Source organism: Portunus trituberculatus, chromosome 23 (genome assembly GCF_017591435.1).
Source record: "Portunus trituberculatus isolate SZX2019 chromosome 23, ASM1759143v1, whole genome shotgun sequence".
Lineage (NCBI taxonomy): Eukaryota > Metazoa > Arthropoda > Malacostraca > Decapoda > Portunidae > Portunus > Portunus trituberculatus.
The window spans coordinates 6,865,361-6,889,346 of NC_059277.1; the positions used below are offsets into that span (position 1 = coordinate 6,865,361).

At 44.3% G+C, this 23,986-nt stretch overlaps 1 protein-coding gene across 6 annotated transcripts in view; it reads right to left on the minus strand.

The window, feature by feature from the left end:
* Positions 1 to 3,918: 3,918 nt before the first annotated feature.
* Positions 3,919 to 23,986, minus strand: part of LOC123507712 (ATP-sensitive inward rectifier potassium channel 12-like) — an 83,078-nt gene continuing 63,010 nt past the window's right edge. For 5 of the 6 annotated variants that reach the window (XM_045260859.1, XM_045260860.1, XM_045260858.1 and 2 more), the window contains 7 exons: positions 22,032 to 22,168; positions 18,450 to 18,612; positions 15,676 to 16,075; positions 13,677 to 13,877; positions 9,229 to 9,345; positions 7,465 to 7,631; positions 3,919 to 4,054 (listed from right to left, as the gene is read on the minus strand). In XM_045260859.1, the coding sequence (XP_045116794.1) occupies positions 7,468 to 7,631; positions 9,229 to 9,345; positions 13,677 to 13,877; positions 15,676 to 16,075; positions 18,450 to 18,612; positions 22,032 to 22,168 (1,182 nt within the window). In that variant the 3' untranslated portion in view covers positions 3,919 to 4,054; positions 7,465 to 7,467. The remainder of the gene's footprint in view (positions 4,055 to 7,464; positions 7,632 to 9,228; positions 9,346 to 13,676; positions 13,878 to 15,675; positions 16,076 to 18,449; positions 18,613 to 22,031; positions 22,169 to 23,986) is intronic. The other variant, XM_045260861.1, reaches the window with a different exon arrangement.

Sequence of the window (23,986 nt, forward strand, 5' to 3'; positions counted from 1 at the left end):
ACACACACACACACACACACACACACACACACACACACACACACACACACACACACACACACACACACACACACACACACATGCCCGGTAGCTCAGTGGTAAGAGCGCTGGCTTCACAAGCCAGAGGACCAGGCTTCGATTCCCCGGCCGGGTGGAGATATTTGGGTGTGTCTCCTTTCACGTGTAGCCCCTGTTCACCTAGCAGTGACTAGGTATGGGATGTAAATCGAGGAGTTGTGACCTTGTTGTCCCGGTGTGTGGTGTGTGCCTGGTCTCAGGCCTATCCAAGATCGGAAATAATGGGCTCTGAGCTCATTTCGTAGGGTAACGTCTGGCTGTCTCGTCAGAGACTGCAGCAGATCAAACAGTAAAACACACACACACACACACACACACACACCGCGTAGTGTAGTGGTTAGCACGCTCGACTCACAATCGAGAGGTCCAGGTTCGAGTTCCGGCGCGGTGAGGCAAATGGACAAGCCTCTTAATGTGTGGCCTCTGTTCACCTAGCAGTAAATAGGTACGGGATGTAACTCCAGGGGTTGTGGCCTCGCTTTCCCGGTGTGTGGAGTGTATTATGGTCTCAGTCCTACCCGAAGATCGGTCTATGAGCTCTGAGCTCGCTCCGTAATGGGGAAGACTGGCTGGGTGACCAGCAGGTGACCGAGGTGAATTACACACACACACACACACACACACACACACACACACACACACACACACACACACACACTAATATTTTGAACATAAACTAGGAGAATTTACTTACTTGAACCTCTTGCCATTAAAGATATGTTTGTGTTGAAGAATAATTCTTAAGCTTGTATTCTTAACCCCTTAAGTACTATGATGCATTTTCATATTCATTCTGCTTACTATTTCATGATTTTACACAGCTTCAGAAGCTCATGTTGGGAGATTAAAATAGTGAAGACTGTGGCCATTAATCGCCCAACATCCATAGACCCTTCCTATCGTCAATAAAATGGTCTAATCATACCCAAATCTCAAGGTAAAAATGTGTCCCAGTATTGAAGGGGTTAAACATTTCTGGTTCTCATAAGAAAAAGAATAAGAAATGGCTACTTCAGTTCTTTTGGATATACCTTCCCACTGATGATGCAGAAGTCTTGTTGAAATATTAGACTCCTGAAAGCATCTTCAAACACTCCCAGTAACTGCCAGTGATAGTAATGAGACACCAGAATGTTTGAAAATACAGTTCACAAGAATAGGTATCAGATAAAGATAGCATTTCTAACCCCAGAGGTCATGTCATTTCATTGTCTTCTCTATCCTCTTATCACAGTGACACAGATAAGACTCCTCTGCCTCAGTTCCTCTTTTTTTGTCATTTAGTGCTTAGAGGTGAAGGATTAATGAATTCTGCCTCATCTTTTGTGTCATTTAGTGCTTAGTGGTAAAGGATTAATGGATTGTGCCTCAGCTGTTGTGTGAGGGTTAATGGATTCCTTTGCCTCAGAATGCCTCAGAAATAATGCATGGGCAAAGTAAACAGGAATTGATATGTCAAGTAAGCACAGCAGGGACCAGGACTGTGCTGCTGTGTGAAGTGGAGCAACACAAGCACTGGTCTCCCTGCCACTACTGAATGTGACAAATGATATGTACTGAACTTAAAACTTGAGGCTCAGCAAAATGGTAGGAAATTTACACACACACACACACACACACACACACACACACACACACACACACACACACACACACACACACACACACACACACACACACTTGAGCAATAGCCATGCATTTTCTCATGATAGAGTTACTGAGGCCAAAGGAACTAAGTTATAGCAATATTTCTCTCTTCTATTAGGTAAATACTAATTTCTTAAGCATTTTTTTACTTGTTTTTTAGCTTTGGGGGTTTTTCTTGGTTTAAGAATCATAGTGAAAATTTGATATCTATATATTAGTAATTTATACATTTAGGTAGCTTTTGTATGCCGTTTTTGTTCAGTTAATGAGAAAATATCCTTTTGCACAGTGAAAATATATCACTGTTGGGTTACTTATCAGAATACGATGAAAGAATGAACAACACTATAACTAACATCACACCCACGCCTGGTGATGAGATACTGTACTCACATCACATCGCTCAAGCATCGCTCTCACGCATTAAACAAATCTTAAAAAAACAAATTAGGTAAAATGCTACATCTGATGGAACTTATAAACTACGCAAACAGAGATGGTTCCAAACACTGCCCTGAACAACTTGACTTCACCTCCATGCCACACCCTGCCGCTGCCGCTGAGTCTCGCTGCCTCACGCCACCCCAGTGAGGCCATCTTGAGACATAACGTAAAGTGTTCTCTTCACAAGGCTTTCCCATGGTGTGTGTGTGTGTGTGTGTGAAGGCTGAATTTGTGAAGTCTTAAATAGATATCCTTTATACATCCTACACTGAGAGTACGTATGCATGATAACCTTATACCTTAACTTTACAAAAAGGTCGTCATATTTCTAAAAATGAGCACTTACATGCCATACCCTGACGGTGTCCAAGCTTAGGCATCAGCAGAGTCTTACTACTGTGTTAGGAATTAGTTTGTGGGTCTGTTTTTTATTTTATCATTATTATTATTATTTTTTTTTTGTGTGTGTGGAGTGAGAGAGCTTAGGCAGACGTGTACAGAACATGAGGGAGGACTAGCATATGCTGGAATGTGTGGTTGAGGCGAGTGAGACTGGTGGTGTGGTGAAGATGATGGTGTGTCTTGGTGTGGTGGGGAGGGTGACAGCGACGGGGATGGGATGGGGTGGGGCGGGGTACCACTGGGTGAGGGGGATGAGTGGTGAGGGGTCATTGTGGACTGGCCAGGAGTGGGTGTGTGGGGGTGTGGCGTGGCATGGTGTGGTGTTGTGGGGGTGAGGGGTGATGGTGGGGTGAGAGTGGTGACCCACCTGGCCAGCGGTCCACTTGGTGTGTTTCAGCACGAGGTGTGGAGCGAGGAGAGGGGATGGCGCCCCCTCCCTTGCCTGGTTTTGTCTACTGCAAACTTGTAATCACTCAACCAGTAAACAACAGTGCATAACAAACTACATAACTACTGTACATGCCATATATATATATATATATATATATATATATATATATATATATATATATATATATATATATATATATATATAAAGAATAGCACCATGTTCGTCCTGGCCGCCGGAGGGCCAGCGGGACCAACAGCGGGCCCCGAGCCGCGCTTCACGCCACACAAGGGGCTCGACAGGTTATCCCTGGGCGGCGGAGCGGCGTGTCAGCGATGCAACACTCACTTGAGCACGAGGCCTCCTGTGGGAGGCGGGTGTCCGCCTGAGGGGCGGTGGAAGGGTTCACAACCATGAGCGAGTAAGACACTGAGTCCTGGATGGGAGAACCGAGGGTGGGGTATGCGGGGATCAGAAACGAAACTCCCGAAAGTCTGGATGACTGGAGGATGGCCGCGCGGGCCGGTTGAAGGCGGGTGGCGCGAGGGTGGAGCCGGTGTTGCATCGGTTGCGGCGGCTGGAGAAGCGACCAGGCCTCTTCGGCGGCAGAGACCACTGCTTGCCCTTCCGCGCCCATGAGGAGGAGGAGTGCCCGGGGCCCGGCAGAGCCCCGCCCTCCCGCAGCGACCTAGACCTGCTCACCTCGGCGCGGGGCACGGCCAATGTGTCCGAGTCTCCCGCTGGCGGCGTGGCAGCGATGGTGACGCGCGCGGAGCCTCCAGCCTGGCAAGCAAGATGATCCAGCAGGTGGGAGCTGGGCAGGACGGGACCAAGGGAGGCGTTCCCTGCGCGTCCTTGGGAGGAGGTGCGCCGCAGGCGGGTGTAGGATGTTGCTGCCACCGCCAGATAGGAGTCTGACTGAGGGTGGCAGGCGTGGGAGGCGATCGACGTGTTGGCCGAGGGGCGGAGGGCAGGCAAGGGCAGCTGGGCGGGCTCACTGGGGCACGGCTGTCCGCTACGGCAACCTCGCACCCGCAGTGTCATCTCCACCCCAGTAAGGCACGGACACGGACACCCGCGGGTGCCCGGGGCGATCTGGAACATAAAACAACTCTTGTTTAATGACGTCAAAAAAGATGTAGTGCCGCCTGCCGCCTCCCGCCGCCATGCCCAGAACGAGAGTCGGTGGGAGGTAGGCAGTGGCATGGTCCGGAGTCCCTGATGGATGAGGTCACGGGGAACTCACCAGGGGGTCGTTTGTACCGCCAGGTGTGAGTCAGCCACTCAGATGTTGCATGCAAAACCTCGCCATACCGTAAGTCCCATTCCATTTATAATATATTCACGCTCTCGGTGAGGGAAGAAACCTCCCACAATTTAGTGAGCGCGTCACCATTACATCTACCTTTATTACTCACTGGCTGTCTCGTCCATAAGCCACACGCGGCTGTTTGTCATGCACATGGAGGGCATCCAAGATAATGCGTAATTTCTCCTCAAAGATTAACGTGACGGTTCTGCGGAAATCCGCGCGTCGAAGGAAAGAAGGGCACATGCATCCTGCTGGGGCGGTGCTGATGAACGCCTCTCACGCCGGGGAGCGGAGTGATGGGAGGCCCTCAGCAGTGGAGGGGCGCGGCGCTCCACCCAGCAGGCAGTGAGCGTCAAGAGGGCGATGGATTTGCGAGTTAGTTTTGCATGACTCGCCAGCATATACGTGTTGCGGGCAGAGTTGTTTGTCAGGAAAGTGGTGGTGGAGGGAGAGGGGAGATTAGGGAATAAGAGAGGGAAGGACACAGATAAGAGAGGGAGGAATAAATAGACCAGGATGAGGCGGAAGGAGGAGGAGGGAGGTGGAGGAGGAGGAAAGACACTGCTGATTTATAGTGGAGAGGGGAGGAGAATGAAAGGAAAAATATAAAGAGAGAGAGAGAGAGAGAGAGAGAGCACATAAACAAACGAGCGAGAACTTGGTGACGCAACAAGGCGGCAGCAGCAGCAGCAGGAGGAGTCACGGTGCCAAAAGTCAGTCAGCCAGCCAAGACAGATATCGCAGGAATGAATTAATTAGTGTCTGGCTCGCTCGCAGGTAGATTGGCAACGCTATATATAAAAACAGTTAAAAGATATCATAAAGTAGCAATAATAAAAATCACCGACGTTAAACAGTACTTATATATGAAAACTCTTATATTGTACTTGGCAAGAGAGAGAGAGAGAGAGAGAGAGAGAGGGCGAGAGTCGGTCTGTCACTCCCCATCTCTCTCCTTCCTCTTTTTGCCCTCCTCGCGTCGCCTATCACGTGTTTATATTGAGTAGAAAGAAAACGGATGATTTGTAGAGGTGACTGTGTTATTTATTTTCCTCCTGTCACTTCGGCTTGCTTCGTCCACCGTCTCTCTTCCGACCACCTGCTGTTACTACCTTTCATCTTGCCTCCTCCTCCTCCTCCTCCTCCTCCTCCTCCTCCTCCTCCTCCTCTTCCCTCTTCCCCTTTTATGTCTTCTCCATCTTCTTACTTCCTGTTTCCTCTCTAGTTATTATATTTTTTTTCTCTCTAATTTAACTATTGAGTCTGTTACCATTTCGTGCTGTCCCTGATCTCTCTCTCTCTCTCTCTCTCTCTCTCTCTCTCTCTCTCTCTCTCTCTCTCTCTCTCTCTCTCTCTCTCTCTCTCTCTCTCTCTCTCTCTCTCTCTCGTCAATTTTCTCCATTTCTTCTTCCTTTTCGTCCTCAATAAATTCACTCATCTTTTCTCTCTCTTCTCCTCTCCTCCCTCTCGTTTCCTCCCTCCTTGCTCTCTTCCATTCTTCATTTTTTTCTTTTCTTTCTTCTTTAATTCCTTCCTTGTTTTCTCAGTTCGTTCTCGTTGTTACTCATTATTTTATTCCCTTTCTTCCTCTCCCTCCCTCCTATCCCTCTTTCTTCCCATTCTGCCTTTCTTCTCTCTTTCCCTTCCTTCTTTCCCTCACTTGATCCTTTTTTCCTTCTCTTCCATCTCCTTCTTACACCACCATTCGTTTCTTCATCCTTCTCTCCCTTCCCTTTCTTTCCTTCTTCTCATAATACCTTCTCTCTCTCCCTCCCTTCTTTCCTTCCTTCCTTTCTTGTTCTCTTTCCTTCTTCCTCCCTCTTTCTCTTTCTCATAGCATCCTTCCTTCCTCCTTCCTTTCTTTCCCCTCTCCATTCCTCATCTCTTCATAGCACCCTTTCTCCTTCCTCCCTCTTTTCATCTTTCTTCCTCCTTCCCTCCCTCCCTTCCTTTCCCAATAACACCCTCCTTCCCGCCTTCCTTCCTTCTTTCCTTCCTTCCCTTCCATCCCTCATTTCTTCGCTTCATAGCACCTTCTCTCCTTCTCTTCATCTTTCTCCCTCCCTCCCTTCCTTCCTCTTCCATCCCTCATTCCTTCTATCCTCTCCCTTCCTCCCTCATTTCTTCTCTTCAGACCACCTTCCCTCTCTCTCTTCCCTCCTTCCTCCCTCCCTCCTTTTTTTTCTTCATAGCATCCTCCCTCTCTGACTTCTGATCTTTCTAGAGAAAATCTAGTAGTTTTCAATGCCTCAAAACTCAATTCCTCCATCTATCAACTCGACACAACCTTCCAAAACAACTATCCCCTCTTCTTCAATGACACTCAACTGTCTCCCTCTTCCACACTGAATACCCTCGGTCTTTCCTTTATTCATAATCTTAACTGGAAACTTCACATTTCATCTCTTGCTAAAACAATTATGAAGTTAGGCGTTCTGAGGCGTCTTCGTCAGTGTTTCTCGCCCCTCCAACTGCTAACTCTGTACAAGGGCCTCTTCCGCCCCTGTATGGAGTACTCTTCGCATGTTTGGGGGGTTCCAGTCACAGAGTTTTACTAGATAGGGTTGAATGAAAAGCTTTTCGTCTCATCAACTCCCCTCCTCTGACTAACTGTCTTCAGCCTCTTTCTCACTGCCGAAATGTTGCATCTCTTTCTATCTTTTAGCGCCATTTTCATGCTAATTGTTCTACTGATCTTGCTAACTGCATGCATGCCTCTCCTCCTCCTGCGGCCTCACTGCACAAGGCTTTCTTCTTCCTCTCATCCCTATTCTGTCCAACTCTCTAACGCAAGAGTTAACCAGTACTCTCAATCATTCATCCCTTTCACTGGTAAACTCTGGAACTCCCTCCCTGCATCTGTATTTCAGACCTCTTACGACTTGTGTTCTTTTAAGAGGGAGGTATCGAGGCATTTACTCCTTTATTTTGGCTGACGCTTTTCCTCTTTTTAGAGAGCCAGCACTCAAGTGGGCATTTTTATAATTTTTTTTTTTTTTTTGCCCTTGGCTGGCCCTTTTTTCTACATAGAAAAAAAAATATATATATATATATATATATATATATATATATATATATATATATATATATATATATATATATATATATATATATATATTTATTTTTATTTATTTATTTATTTTTTTCTCCCCCTCCCTGCCTTCCTCCCTCCCTCCCTCCCTCCCTCCCTCACCTGCTAGACATGATTGTGGTCCTGCAGAAGGGGCTGGGTGGCATTGGCGTCCTCGCAGGCGGCGCTGGCGCAGTGCATGTCTAGGGCGCAGGATCCGGTGCCCGAGGCGGAGGTGGGCGTCATGGGCGTCAGCGGAGACATGGGAGTGGCGGGCGTGAGAGGTGTGACTGGAAAGATGCAAGGGAGAGGTGGTGGTGGTGGTGGTGGTTATGGTTATGTCATTCGATTTAGGTATCAAATCTTCATGCATTCACCTTTCATCATCCTCTTCTTTCTTTCTTCCTCCTCCTCCTCCTCCTCCTCCTCCTCCTCCTCCTCCTCCTCCTCCTCCTGCAGGCGATCTCCAAAGTGATGAGGGATGTTCCTATTTTTCTTAACTCTCTCTCTCTCTCTCTCTCTCTCTCTCTCTCTCTCTCTCTCTCTCTCTCTCTCTCTCTCTCTCTCTCTCTCTATTGTGGTTTGGCTGGTCTATTTAAAGATATGTGTGTGTGTGTGTGTGTGTGTGTGTGTGTGTGTGTGTGTGTGTGTGTGTGTGTGTGTGTGTGTGTGGCCCTTGGGGGAAGGAAGGAGTGCCCACAAGAGTGCCTGAGTGCCCACCACGACCTAATGAGCTTTTGAGCCTCTTCCCCTGAGGCACTCGCCCCCCCTTTGTCCCTCCCCGCAAGCCCATCACCCTGAAGCCGGTGGAGGGAGGACGAAAGGATAGAGTTAGGAGGAGGAGGAGGAGGAGGAGGAGGAGGAGGAGGAGGAGGAGGAATGAGACATAGAGAAAGAAAGGAGAAGGAGAAAGAGGAGGAGGAGGGGGAGGAGGAAGGAGGAAGGAGGCGTCATCACCGACACAAAACTCGCAGTCAGAATCACTCAAGCGCACAGCACCCCACCACCTTCAGGACACACACACACACACTAATTTGTAAACATCTCCTGTGAACCCGGTTTGTTTTCACACATTAAATCATGTCATGGATGTACAAAATATCTGAAAAGACACATTGTAAGTTTCAGTGCAGTGAAGGAACAAATCACTGACGAAAACGGAAGGAGTTTACAGTGGCAGGGGAAGCTACTTGTCTTCCATCACTAAGACTATTCACACAGCTCACACAAGGCGATTGCTTGTCGCAGTTTTTTGGCAAAGCATTGTTTTGAATGAAGGCTTTCACGCCCGGCAACTCCAGTTGGAAGCTGTTGCCACAACTGAGAGTTGCCATTTAAGCAGTGGCATTATTTCGAATGCAAGGTTTCACACGAGGCAGTTAGTTGTAGGCACTGTGCATTGCTTTCTTCCTTACTTTAAGAGGAGCAGGATAAAAGAAGCTCCACACTGAAGGGCACTTTCTTAACTGAGAGGGAAGTCACTGCGGCAAACAACACTGTACTGACAACTGTCACAGGCAGTACATTTCTGCAACCTTGAAACTGGCGCTTCGTGTGAAGGAACCTTAAGCCTCAAGAGCAAGAAGCAAGCCAGCCGGGACAAAAGCTAACCCATTCCGAGCAGGCGTCCACAGCGGCCTCGTTAGTAGGACACATGCAAGACTAAGGCAGGAATAGTGAGTGTTTAGCGCAGCACCCGCCCCGCTGGACGCCAGCATGCGCGGGTGGCGAGGCGAGGCAGTGGTGTGGCAGTGTTGGCGTCCCTCTGTGCGCTGCTTGGCCTTGGAGAAACACAAGGTTAGGTTAGCAACAGTACCACCACTAGTAGCACCAGCACCAACAGCACCAGCGTTAGTAGCATGTTAGTAGTGGAAGGTGCAGCACTACCTGGGATGATGGAGGAGGTCTCTTGATCATCCTCATCTTCGCCCTCCTCCTCTTCCTCCTCCTTCTGTCCTATCTGCTGCTGGCGGGACGATGACCTGGAGTTCTCGCCTTCTCTTTCTGCCGAGTGGCCGTCACCGTGGAGAGGAACAAATGACATTATTTTTACGAAGGGAGAAAGGAAGAGATGGCGAACAGTACAGAAATAGTTGCAGAATTAAGTCATCGTTGTTGTCAGGAACCCAGCGACCTGCGACCATTTAGCTGCTTTCGTCGCCTGCTGCTAAAGAAAGTCTGGGGAGGAAATATCGAAGGGTGACAGTCTATCTTTGGGAGGGGCTTTAACTTCCGCGAAAACGTGCACTGTGGTACGAGAGTGAGCTGCACGTGGCCACAGACAGAGGGTCAGCTGCTATATTTAATCTGCTCTGGTGGGTTGCAGGAGGTGAGGCTGGTGGAGGGGGATGGAGGGCGGAAGGAGTAAAACCAAAATCAGGGTGAAACACTCCCTGATGGATCCTGGTGAAGTGAAAGGGTTTATACATTGTAAACGGCTGAGGATGTGGAGGATGAGGGAATCAATAGAAAAAATAAAGGTGAAATGCTTCTTGGTGGATCCCGGTGAAGTGAAAGGATTTGTGAGTGTAAAGGACTAGGAGATGTGGAGGATGAGAAAATTAAGAGAAAAAAAATAAAGTAAAATGCCTCCTGGTGCATCCTGCATGGTGAAGTGAAAGGATTTGTAGAGAGAGAGAGAGAGAGAGAGAGAGAGAGAGAGAAATCAAGGTAAAATGCTTCCTTATTGATCGTAGGAGTTTTTTGTCTTATGAAGCACTGAGTCGAGTTCATTGCTTCATGTAGATTTAACCCTTTCACTGCTGTTTGGCACGTTTCCTTAATCACTAACCACTCTAACATTTTTTTTTCTTGTTTCAGTCTTTTCAAAACACCCCGCTCAGTAAAAAATGGTTAAATATTATCTTTTTAATCCCTTTAATTGATGGAGATGCTAATAAAAGTGTCATATAGTACTTCTAGTGGTGTAAATTGTTGCATATCGCAGTGACAGTGTTAAAGCAGCAGCGTCTTGACGGGCTTATAGAAACACGGGTCACTTTTATATAAGGCAGGGAAAACGATACCAATTTCAAACTCTACAAGGTCAGCCCATCAATCCGGCGCCATATGACCCTTGGTGTTGCGGTGCCTTAACTCATTCACTCACTCAATCAGCCCATCAACTTCCATTCTTCTATCTCCATTCAGTTTCTCACATTAAACCCTTCAGTACCATGCTGCGTTTTCGTATTCATTCTGCTTACTATTTAGCGACTTTATACAGCTTCAGAAACTTATGTGGGGATTGAAATAGTAAACACTCCGGCCATTAATCTTTTGACCTTCATAAACCCTTCATGATGCAAATAAAATCGTCTAATCATATCCAAAACTCAAGGTAAAAATGCGTCTCAGTACTGAAGGGGTTAGCTTTTCTGATTGGCTGTTTTTATCTACTTCATTACCGACTATCTACCTGGAGTGTCCTGTCACGGGTTCGCCTCCCTGTTACTCCCTCTCATGAACTGACCCGAACTTTCTACCTGGAGTGTTCTGTCATGGGTTCGCCTCCCTGTTACTTCCTTCCGACACCACTCCGGCAGCATTGCAGTCAAACACACGGCATGACCAGGGGACACCCTCAGATACCTCAAGTCTTTACAGGCACTTTATATTCCCCAAGTGTTCTCAACTAATGGCTTTAATGGCTCGGCAAGGGACTCATAGCGCCACAGGTGTTCCGAACCACTTGTGAACAGCGAGTGAACGGAAGGAGCATTGCCACCTTTGTCTTGAGGGATTCATTGACGACTGTGAGGGATGTGCGTTAGGGCAGTCACGTGACACCGAAGATGCGTATGTCACTCTTAGTTGGTGGGGAAGATGTAAGTAAATGTCGTCTATCCACTCTTATCACTGTACAAAGAGTCTTATCCACCACAAAACGCGTGTGTCTATTTATAGTCACTTTATGGAGACGAAAATTTACTTCTATCCACTATAAAAGGCATCTGTCCTCTCCTATCCACTATACAAAGAAAACTACTTACTCCTATCCACTATACACAGACAACTACCCTATCCTATCCACTATAAAAGACAACTACCCTTTCCTATCCACTGTGCAAAGACAACTTCCTTCTCCTATCCACCACAAATAGCGTCCGTTTAGTCCTATCTACCACAAAGAAGGCTATCGACTCTTTTTGCGCCGCGGTGTGACGTTCCAGTGTTGCGCCACTCATGAAATTACTCGCCCCTCCATCGAAAGGAAACAAGGAAGGCGTGTGTGTGTGTGTGTGTGTGTGTGTGCTGAGTACAAAGAAGGTCGGTGGGAAATCAATCCTACATAGAACTGACCCACACCCACACCTACACACACACACACACACACACACACACACACACACACACACACACACACAGGCACGGTAACCACTCCCTCATCAGCGATCAATAATCAAAAGGGAAGCGAGCAGGAACAACCACTACCACCACCACCACCACCACCACCACGACTCTGAATATGATAAGAGAAACAGCAAGGCCGGTATTCTGAAACGCTTTACTCTCTCACTACGTGTGTTTCCAAAGGCCATAGAGATGATTAATCGTTCTGAAGGCTGTTTCTCCCGTGAATAATGAAGGAATCTAGTTAATCTGTCACTAAAACCGCCAAAACAGCCCTTAAATCCCGCCACATCGTATAAACTCGTATTCTGAATCGTTTTGCTTTCTCACACAATTCTTTCGAAGGCCACAAAGATGAATACCAGCGTTCTCTGCAGCGTTTTCCCTGTTCATAATGTAAGACCTGTTAATCTGACACTAAAACCGTAAAACAACTAAACAATGATAAAATAATAATAATATTATTAAATATGTGTAACTTCAATTGTAAGTAATGGCGGAGCGGCATAAAAGTTTCAGAACATGGTCCCAGAACCTGCTGGTGTCAACCCTACAGCTTTTGTGTCTTAAGTTCAAGGGTCACGTGTCATAGGGCGAGGAGAGCCGTGCCAGTCACTCCTCCTCCCTAAAGACGCCACGCAGCCAGTAAATAATATAGCTAAGGCTTAAAACAACGACTCTAATGGATTGGTCACCTGGAGGGCGCAGCCGAGAGATCAGCATATGACATCAGGACGGACGAAGACAGGGAGCAAAACACAGAACCGAGGGAAACAAACTGGCTAAACTGACGTCATTAGAAAGACAGAAACAGACGAAGGAAAAGAATGAACTGCCTTGGCGGACTTACGGACTATGAATAACGGATCATAACTGAAGGAAACAAAGACAAGGAGACACAATAACGTCAGAAAACAACAAGGGATCACTGGTAAATTCAACTAGACGGAAGAGTGAGTTAAATTCACAGGCTGGAAAGAAGAAAACACACGAAACAGCAAGAGAAAAGACGAACACGAAGACAAAGACACCGTAACACCAGGAAAGAGTCAAGAAACACCGTTAGAAACACAGAAAAGCAAAACAAAAACAAGATAATGAAGAGAGACTGCCAAGAACCAAACACTACTCGGGACAAAACACACAGAAGGAAGACACGAGAAGACACAACAACCTCAGGAAAGAAACACGGCCGGAGTAGATAGGAAGGAAGGGAGGAAGGTGCACATTATAATCTACTGGGACAACGACCTCTCCTATTTCTGGACCTTCGATTGGCTTGGCGCTGAGGACTGAATATTTAACGTGATGTGGCAGCCGCGACGGATGAGGCGCGAGGAAGTCAAGGGAAAGAGGAAGAGAGAGAGAGAGAGAGAGAGTGTGTGTGTGTGTGTGTGTGTAACAGGAAGATTATACCAAACACTGCAAAACAAGAGAGGGAGAGAGTCCAAGGGGGGAAGGAAGAAAAAAAACAATGAATAAAGGAAAGAAGAAAAAAGGAAAGGTGACAAATGACAAGCAGCAAACAGTAAAAAAGAATGTTAATGAATAAATGTGACCTGAAAAAAATAAGAAGAGGAACGGTGAATGAGGAAAAGGAAAAAAAAGGAAATATGACAAATGGCAAGCAGAAAAGGTTAAAACGAAGGATAATGGATGAATATAATCAGAAAACAAGAATAAGTGAGGAAAACAAGGGAAAATAAGAAAGCTTTGAGACTTGACAAAAATAACTGAAATGCTGAGATAATTGATGAGGGGAAAGAACGAAAAGCCCCAGAGAGAGAGAGAGAGAGAGAGAGAGAGAGAGAGAGAGAGAGAGAGAGAGAGAGAGAGAGAGAAAATGAAATGCCCAAAAAAAAAACTAAAATTACATAAAACAAAAAAAAAAAAAAAATAAGATAAAATTATATAAACAAATAAACCGAAAAACAACAACAAACCGAAGTCTCCAAAACAGAGGAGGCCACAGCAGCACTCACCTGGCGTTGACTCCTGGCTGTTGAGGCGCGCCAGTTCCCTCGCAGAGTAGAGCGGCGTGTTCACCTGGTATACGTTGTTGAAGAGAGAGTAATCCACGGCATATTCCCCGAACTCCTTATTGAACGTCACCAGGGGCTCGAACCGGTAACCCCAGAGAATCTCATTGGGTAGATATGAAGAACGAGCCTGCGTGGTCATGCCTGAACGAGGAAATAAAGACAAGTGTGAATGTTTGAGGAGAAAAAAGATAAGAAAATGAATGAATGTCGAAGAAAGGAAGGATTTTTAAGGAAGATTTATGTTGATTAGAGAAGAAAAATTTAATGTGTGTGGTCATCTCTATAGAAGGAAATGAAGACAAGTGTGAGGGTTTGAGAAGAAAAAGGATAAGAAAATGAATGAATGTCGAAGAAAGGAAGGATTTTTAAGGAAGATTTATGTTGAGTAGAGAAGAAAAATTTAATGTATGTGGTCATCTCTGTAGGAGGAAATGAAGACAAGTGTGAGGGTTTGAGAAGAAAAAGGATAAGAAAATGAGTGAATGTCGAAGAAAGGAAGGGTTTTAAGAAGGATTTCTGTTGAGTAGAGAATAAAAAAAAGTAACGTGTGGTTATGCCTTGAGGAGGAAATGAAGACAAGTGTGAATGTTTGAGGAGAAAAAAAGATAAGAAAATGAATGAATGTCGAAGAAAGGAAGGATTTTTAAGGAAGATTTATGTTGATTAGAGAAGAAAAATTTAATGTATGTGGTCATCTCTGTAGGAGGAAATGAAGACAAGAGTGAGGGTTTGGGGAGAGAAAGGATAAGGAAATGAAAGAATGTCAAATAAAAGAGAATTTATGTTGAGTAGAGAAGAAAAAAAGTAGCGTGTGTGGTCATGCCTGCAGGAGAAAGGGAAGATAAGAGCAAAGAAGGAGGGAAAGGGTAAAAATGACAGAGATTGCAATGAAAGGCGCGGGAAAATCTTATGTTTGTACGAAATTTAAGAGTTTTTAGGAATATTTGACAAGAAGACCGGCTTGCTTGATCATTCCTGTAGAAGAAAATTAAGGAAAAAGATAAAGATTTGAGGGAAAAAAATAGAGTTTAAGCAAAATTTATACTGAGTGGGTAAAAGACGGGAGCTTGCGTGGTAATCCCTGAAGAATAGTGATATGAACGAAAAATCTAACGGAATATTGGCGCAAAAATAACATTATAGAAGGAGAAAGAGGTCAGCAGATACTCAAATAGACACACAGATTGACGCAGGGCAATAATTAACACTATAATTTTGTATCATCAACACACACACACACACACACACTCTCTCTCTCTCTCTCTCTCTCTCTCTCTCTCTCTCTCTCTCTCTCTCTGTTCATGTGATGCGTTGACCAATTATAACTAACGAGGATAGAAAATAGGCGATAATTAGTGGAATATGAGCCGTTTCTCTAAGCTAAATTTCCTTTAATATGATTTACGTAAGTCTGTGGATGTTGTGAGAAAAATTATTAGGTACAGTGTGAGTAACCTTAATAACACTTTGGATCTGTAGTTTTAATGAGATCAGTTTTATTTATTTTTCTCTCATATTGCGAGTTCACTTAGGGTTGTTTAGTTGTGAAAGAACTTATAAGGTGTACACTGTGAGTAACCTTAATAACACTCTGGATCTGTAGTTTTAATGAGATCAATTTTTTTTTCTCATATTGCTAGTTCATTTAAGGTCATTTACTCTGCTTGATCTGTTCGAATCCTTCTTTGAACGTCAGGACATTTATATAAGTTTTTTGTCAGTCTGTTCATGGATTAATTTCAGATCAAACTCTACTCACGGAAGGATTTGTGATCTAACACTGTTCACGAAAAAGAGAAGAAAAAAAGCATAATCAAGCTCTGTTCGTGGAAAAATTGGATCACACTCTACTCATGAAATAAAATGTGGAATCAAACTCTACGGAAGAACTCATGCATACCCAGCACTCCAAACACAAACACTTCAAGCCGTCACGCACCTGTGGACTCGATGACGCCTTCCAGGATAACCACGATCTCAAACTTCTCCCTCAGCAGATCATGAGCCGAGAGGTCAAAGAGAGGCGAGTTCTCATTGATCTTGTGGATGATCGTCATGGGCCAAATGAAGAAGATTCTGTCCTCGCCGATGTCATAACCCACGTCCAACTCGTACTGGAAGAAAGGCAGCACCTCTCCCTCCAGCGTGACTCTCTTACGGATGAGCTGGGCGCGCACGTGAGCCTCGATGATGTGTGACTTCCTCATGTCGCCCACGCGGAAGAGCATGCACATCTCGCCATCCCTCAGACACAGGCAGGCGTTGCGCGAGAACATAAGGGTCTGGGTGCGCTTCTTGGGCCGCGACAGTTTGGCGAACACAATGCCCACCATGAAGGCCTGCGTGGGGAGAGACGAGACACGGGAGTGAAGTGAAGGAAGAGTATGAGAACTATTTAGGAAAGATAGAACGCAAAAGAAGGAACAGGGAAGGAGAGTTAGTGAAGGAGAAGTATGAGGACTATTTAACAGAGATGGGAAGAGTTTAAGTACAAAAGAAGGAATAGGGAAGGAGAGTAAGTGAAGGAGAAGCATGAGGACTATTTAAGAGATAAAGTAAAAGAGAAAAAAAAAGAAAGGAATAAGGAAAGAGTAAATGAAGGAATATGAAGAAGGTCTATACAGGAGAGAGAGAGAGAGAGAGAGAGAGAGAGAGAGAGAGAGAGAGAGAGAGAGAGTACAAAAGAAGAAATGGGAAAGAGACGGGAAGAGAAGGCCTGTGTGGGGAGAGAGATGGAAAGAGAATAAGTGAAGGAGTGTAGGAAAGATTTATACAGGAGAGATACGGAAAGATAAAAGGAGTGAAAAATAAACGGGAAGATGATGCATGACAAAGGGATGTGCATTAGAGAGGTGCGAGAAGAATGCATAAAAGAGACCCACGAACATATACAGAAGAGAGAGAGAGAGAGGAAAATAATACGTAGTGAAATGAAAAATAAATATAAAAAAAAAAACAATCGTGAGAAAAAAACAAAATAAAAATAAAGAAAAAATAAGACGAAATAACAAAGAAGAAAAAAAAAAACACGCGAGAGAGAGAGAGAGAGAGAGAGAGAGAGAGAGAGAGAGAGAGAGAGAGAGAAACAGCTAAATACTAACGTATTCAGATTTTGCCGCACGTGGTCATCTAATACTGCGCAGTTTATCCTTTACAGCAATGGAGAGGGCGCGGGAGAGTTTAGGGGGTGGGCTAGAACACCGGGAGGGCAAGGGGGGAGTGGTGAGGGGAGGCGTGGAGAGGCTGGAGAGAGAAGATGCGTAAAAGAGGAGGGAGGGGCTATGTTGTCTGGGGGAAGAGTGACGATAGATGAAAAAAAAAAAAAAAACCAGGTATAAGTTTTCAAAGAGGAATGAACAGCTGTCTAAGAAGAAGAAGAAGAAGAAGAAGAAGAAAAGAAAAGAAAAAAAGAAAAAGAAGAAGAAGAAGAAGAAGAAGAAGAAGAAGAAGAAGAAAAAGAAAGATGAAGAAAGAAGAGGAGTAGGAGGAGGAGGAGGAGGAGGAGGAGGAAGAGAAAAGAATATGATGCGTAGAAAAAAAAAAAAGGCAGACAGAACAACCAAACAACTTAACAAAGCAAACGAAACAAAACAAAACAAAAACAAAACACGAGAGAAAAAAAAAAAGACGGTCGGAGAGGAAAGAGATTATAAATTTTTACCGCAACCAAGACAGAGAGAGAGAGAGAGAGAGAGAGAGAGAGAGAGAGAGAGAGAGAGAGAGAGACGCAGTACAAAGGCCCCGTATTCAGAAACGCTTTACTTTCTCACCACAACTATTTTCCAAGGCCACAGAGATGGTTAGGGAGATTTTCAAGAGTATTTCTCGTTAATAATGTAGAAATCTGGCCACTCTTCCTCTAGAACCGTAAAAACACCTTTAAAAATTTGTGTCATCAATTTAAATAAACCTTCTTGAAGTTGTGGAGGTGAAGTGGAGAAGTGTTTGAGAATAAGAGATAAGCGACATATTTAGAAACGCTTCCTTCTCTCACCGCAACCCTTTTCAAAGACTGCAGAGACGATTAGCCGAGTTCTTAAGAGTATTTGTCCTGTTGATAATGCAGAAAACTTGTTATGTCACTAGGATTACAGAAACATCCTTAAAAACTCGTGTCACTTCAATTACAGCTCTTTGAAAATAGTGAAGGTGCAGCGTGGAAGTGTTTCACAATATGGACCGTTTACTCCCACGTCTCTCCTTGTAGCTAGTGTTTCTATTTCTTTTCTCTCTTGCCACTATTTTCTAAGGCCTCAGAGATGATTAGCTCGGTTCTTAGAGCTAATAGTGTAGAAATCTTGTTAATTTGGCACAAGAAACGTAAAAAGTTAAGGCTACATTGATGATTAGCCGGGTTTTTTAAGGCTAATAGTGAAGAAATCTTGCTGATCGTCACGAGAAACGTAAAAATAAACCCTCTTGAAATAGTGGAGGTAAAGCACAGAAGTGATTTTTTATACAAGAGAGGAAGCCGGCCAAAGGAAAAAAAAAAAAAAAAAAAAACTTTAATTGATAGTTCCCTTATCTAATATCTAAGAATTACCCAAAAGTCTGGGACAAATGTCTTGAAACCTCCCTCTTAAAAGAAGTCAAGTCGAAGGAATATGGAAATACAGAAGCAGACAGGGAGTTCCAGAGTTTACGAGAGAAAGGTATGATTAAGATGGAAAAAATGGGAATACGAGCCTTGGTGTGATGAGAGGAGGCACTCACCTGTATCATGACCCCTGTGATGCTCTGAATACACATGACAAAGATGGCTTCCGGGCACTTCTCTGTGGTGTGGCGGGACCCGTAACCAATAGTGTGCTGGGTCTCCACGCTGAACAGGAAGCAGGAGGTGAAGCTGAAGATACTCATTACACACGGCGTCCAGCTGAAACACACACAAACAAACACACATACAGTAGGTATTAGATTAAGGGTTATAGTGTGGTTAGTTGGTGTGTTTGATCTCTCTCTCTCTCTCTCTCTCTCTCTCTCTCTCTCTCTCTCTCTCTCTCTCTCTTTATTTTCTTTTTCTAAACAAAACACGACACGCACACACACACACACACACACACACACACACACACACACACACACACACACGGCCCGGTAGCTCAGTGGTTAGAGCGCTGGCTTCACAAGCCAGAGGACCGGGGTTCGATTCCCCGGCCGGGTGGAGATATTTGGGTGTGTCTCTTTTCACGTGTAGCCCCTGTTCACCTAGCAGTGACTAGGTACGGGATGTAAATCGAGGAGTTGTGACCTTGTTGTCCCGGTGTGTGGTGTGTGCCTGGTCTCAGGCCTATCCGAAGATCGGAAATAATGAGCTCTGAGCTCGTTCCGTAGGGTAACGTCTGGCTGTCTCGTCAGAGACTGCAGCAGATCAAACAGTGAATTACACACACACACACACACACACACACACACACACCGCGTAGTGTAGTGGTTAGCACGCTCGACTCACAATCGAGAGGCCCGGGTTCGAGTCCCGGCGCGACGAGGCAAATGGGCAAGCCTCTTAATGTGTGGCCCCTGTTCACATAGCAGTAAATAGGTACGGGATGTAACTCGAGGGGTTGTGGCCTCGCTTTCCCGGTGTGTTGAGTGTGTTGTGGTCTCAGTCTTACCCGAAGATCGGTCTATGAGCTCTGAGCTCGCTCCGTAATGGGAAAGACTGGCTGGGTGACCAGCAGGCAACCGAGGTGAATTACACACACACACACACACACACACACACACACGGGCTTATCCTATTCTACTCCTTGTGGTCACCTCCTCCTTCTCCTCCTCCTCCACACACTTACATGGCACCTCCTTTTTTTTTTCGCCCCCTCGCTAAATAATACATCACTCTGGCAGTAGTCTTTCCCTCTCATTCCCTTCCTGCTGTCTGTCCTCCTCTATATTTCACCGCCCCCATTACTCTTTCATACATCCCGCCAAATATAGATGGCGGTAACCATACGCTGCTGCTGCTCTCAAGTTAGCTTCATAATCGGGCTGCTAGGCCTACACGATCTGATTCTCTTTACTTATGTGTTTGTTGGGTTGGAGTCTGCTCGATGATATGTGGGGTTCTGAAGAGTTTCCTAGTGAGTTTGTTGATGGTTACTTGAGTTTTGAAGAGTTTCCGTGTGTTTGTGGGTTTGGATTCTGTTTATTGATGGATATGCGGGTTTGAAGATTTTTCATGTGTGTTTGTGAGTTTAGATTATATTTGTTGATGGTTACTTGGGATTTGAAGAGTTTCCGTGTGAGTTTGTGGGTTTGGATTCTGTTTGTTTGAGGACATGTGGGTTTGAAGACTCCGTGTGTGTTTGTGGGTTTGGATTCTGTTTGTTTGAGGATATGTGGGTTTGAAGATTTTCCATGTGTTTGTGGGGTTAGATTATGTTTTTGTCGGATATGTGGGATTGAACACTATATTTTATTGGATTTTTTTAACTTCAGAGTCTAAAAATTTCCAGTGTGCGTCTTTTTTTTTTCATCTAATTTTCATCGTAAGGAAATGCCAGACGAGATTCATAAATATTCACAAAGAGAAAAGTTAGCCATCCATTTAGAATTGTACAACATTTTCTGCAGTTCTTCGCTTTTCTCGTTATATAACCTTATTATAAAATCAAATGAACCGTTTCAATACTAGGGCACATTTTTATCTTGAGGTTTGTGTACGATTAAAACCATTTCATTGACATTAGGAAGGATCTATGGAGGTCAGAAGATGAATGGCCACAGTCTTTACTATTTTAATCCCCACATAAGTTTCCGAAGCTGTATAAAACCACCAAATAGTAAGCAGAGTGAATATGGAAACGCGTCATGGTACATAAGAGATTAAATGAAGTATCCTGCTGTTTAACCCCTTCAGTATCATAACACGTTTTCACATTCATTCTGTTTAGTATTTGCTGATTTTATACAGCTTCAGAAACTTATGTGAAGATTAAAATAGTGATGACTCTAGCCATTAATCTTCTGACTTCCATAGAGCCTTCATAATATCAATAAGATCGTCTAATCACATCCAAAACTCAAGGTAAAAATGCGTCCCAGTACTAAAGTGGTTAAGAATCATTGTTCTGTGTGAGGATGAATAGAATAAATAAGAGATGAGACCAAAATCCCATACAACTATTCCCTGTACAATACATAATAGGTGACCTGTAGCCATTACCTATTCATCTCACACGAGTTCGTAATGGACACCACACCGCAGCCTACCTCTAACCTTAGCGCCACCTGTAGAAAACTTCATTTACTTAGGCAATAGGTATGTATTTTAAAACGCTTTGTCCTCCCCCCATCACTACTTTCCAAAGGCTCTAGCTGAAGATACTCGTGTTTTTAGGCTATTTCTATGGTTCTGGTGGTGAATTAGCAGGATTTCTGGTTAATCAAAAGGAGAAACTGTCTTGAAAATAAAGGTAGTTGTCTCCTTGGTCTTGGAAAATTCTCGTGGTGAGAGAGCAGTGTTTCTGAATAGTGACTGTCGTGAATCAGTGATGAAAGGCGGTATTGATATTCTCTACGAGCGCCTTGACGTACAACCTTCCTTAAGCTTCCTAATCATCAACAGTGCTGCATAAAGCGCCTTCAAGGAAAAATAACAGATACAGCGCTGCTCAGTGAAAAAAGAAGATTAAAGAAAAAGAACTTTGAGACGAGAACATGGTGTGGGAACTCACTGACCGTGCCAAGCCTGCTCTGCCTCAGTTTTATGAACGACTCCTGGTAGCGGCGTGGTTGTTGAAATATCCATGTTTTCAGGGGAATGTGTACAGTTTCGCGTTGGATTTCTATGACAACCTTTAGTGCATACGTAATTGTTGAAATATTCTTAATTTTTCAAAGGATTCTACCCCGTTTCGCATCGAAACCGGAAGTTTTCAGTAAAAATTTCTGCATCATTGGTGTAAAAAAGTGAGACGGACGGTAGGTAGACAGCGCTCTTGATAATTATAATCTAGATCACACCAGTAACTTTGAACATGTATACAGAGACAGTGAAGTAATAAAACCATCACTGTTACCACGTAATACCGATGAAATGAGCACCTATAGTATAACATATCGCTATTTAATCTCTTCAGTACAATGACACGTTTTCATATTCATTCTCGTTAATATTTGGTGATTTAACACAGCTTCAGAAACTTATGTGAGGATTAAGATAATGAAGACTGTGGCTATTAATCTTCTGACCTCTATAGATCCTTCCTAATGTCAATAAAATCGTCTAATCACACCCAAACTCATGGCAGAAATGCGTCCCAGTACTGAAGGATTTCCAAACTTGTAACTCACTTGGAGGCGGCTTGCTGGTCGGGGAGGTGGTGCGGCAGGAGGTCCCCGTGCAAGTAGGCGATGACCCACCACACCAGAGCGAATAGAAGCCACGAGCTGATGAATGACATGGCGAACACTAGCAGGGTCCACCGCCACTGTCAGGGCCGCGACGAGGAAGAGAGACAAGACTGTTAGGATGTGAGTGTCGTTAATCTTACGAAGGAGAGACGATCATAAAATGATGTAGAAAAGAAAATAATGTTAGACTACGAGGAATACTTTCATTCTTACAAGGGAGAAAGAAATGTGAGAATATGAGCACTATTTTCATTCTTACGAGATAGAAAAGAAAAAAAAAACATTAGTGTTATTTTTGCGAAGCAGAGAGAAGAGGAATGTTAGAATGTTATAGCCATTCTTACAAGAGAGAGAGAGAGAGAGAGAGAGAGAGAGAGAGAGAGAGAGAGAGAGAGAGAGAGAGAGAGAGAGAGTTAGTATTGCGATTTCCCACAAAACACAAAAGAAAACCTTAATATACCATTCATTAAATACAAAACGAGCTTGTCATTGTGTTGATACAGTCAGTCATTCAGCTAAACAGTCACCAAACTACTCACTCACTCACTCACCAAATCAGCAGTGAGTCAATGAACAAGTAAACCCATCAAGTCAGTGCGTCACTCACACACACACTCACTCTCTCACTCTCTCACTCCCTCAGTCTCCCCTAATCAAAGTTTCACACAGGTTGCCCGGCGCCCCTCGAATGCTGTAACAAGTTGGCCTAGGTCACAGCAAGGTAAAGGTTTATAAATAGGCTACTTAAACAATATTTTTTTCCCTCAGCCTCTCCTCTATCTTCACTTCACTTGATTTTTTAATGTGATTCTGAAGAGGCTATCCCCTTCTGGCTCCTCTTTGTATTAACGTAAAAATTTCTCCCATCTTTTGTTGATTAGGGACTTTTTTTCCTTTTTTTTTTATAAGAGAAGCGCCTTTTTTCCCCCTTGTTTTTATTTGTGAGAGAAGGTTTGATGAGTAGGCTGACTTTTTTTTTTTTATTAGTCTTTTTCTCTCTTCTCTTAGCCTCATCCATTATATAAGCGTAATGACTCTCTTGTTTGCTTTCTCCTGCAGTGAACGCCAGCTGGTCTTTACAAATATACCGCCCAGTTATCCACAGTTCCCGAAGTGTTTAACAGGATAGGTAAGATATGTTGGATTATGACTCGAATTCAGAAATGCCTTCCCTTCTCAGTACGACAATTTTCCAAGGCCGCAGAGACAACTAGCAGGGTTTTCAAGACAGTTTCTCCTTTAAAAAAACTAGAAATCTTGCCACTCTATCACCACTCTCAAGGACACTCATTACTACCAACACTGACATAGATATTCATAAACGGTTTTCTCTCTCACTACGACAATTTTCCAAGGCCACAGAGACAACTAGCCGAGTTTTCAAGACAGTTTCTCCTTTTAAAAACTAGAGACCTTGCCCATCTATCACCAGAACCATAAAAATACTCTTAAAAACATGAATATCTTCAAGTGGAGCTTTTGGCAAGCAGTGATGGTGAGACAGCAAAGCGTTTCAGAATACGGGTTTTTAACTTCTGTCTACTCTCTGTGGTGAACGTCAGCTGCCCTAATATATTCTGTCAGTTTCCTTTTTTTATGTAAGAGGGAAAAGCTAGCCAAAAAAGGCTCACTTAGTTGCCAGTCCCATTGCAGGTTCGAGGGAGTTAGACCACCCCAAAAAAAAAAAAAAAAAGAAAAAGGGATAAATGTCTTGAAACCTCCCTATAAATGAAGTGAAGTCATAGGAAGTTGGAAATACAGAATCGGTAGGGAGTTTTTGCACTATGACGCTTGAAAACAAAACCCCAAACATCTTTACCATCACTTCCCTCTCGTTTACAAACCCCACACTACTTCCATGTCCTCCGCCAGGACCGCAAAGGCTCAAAACATTA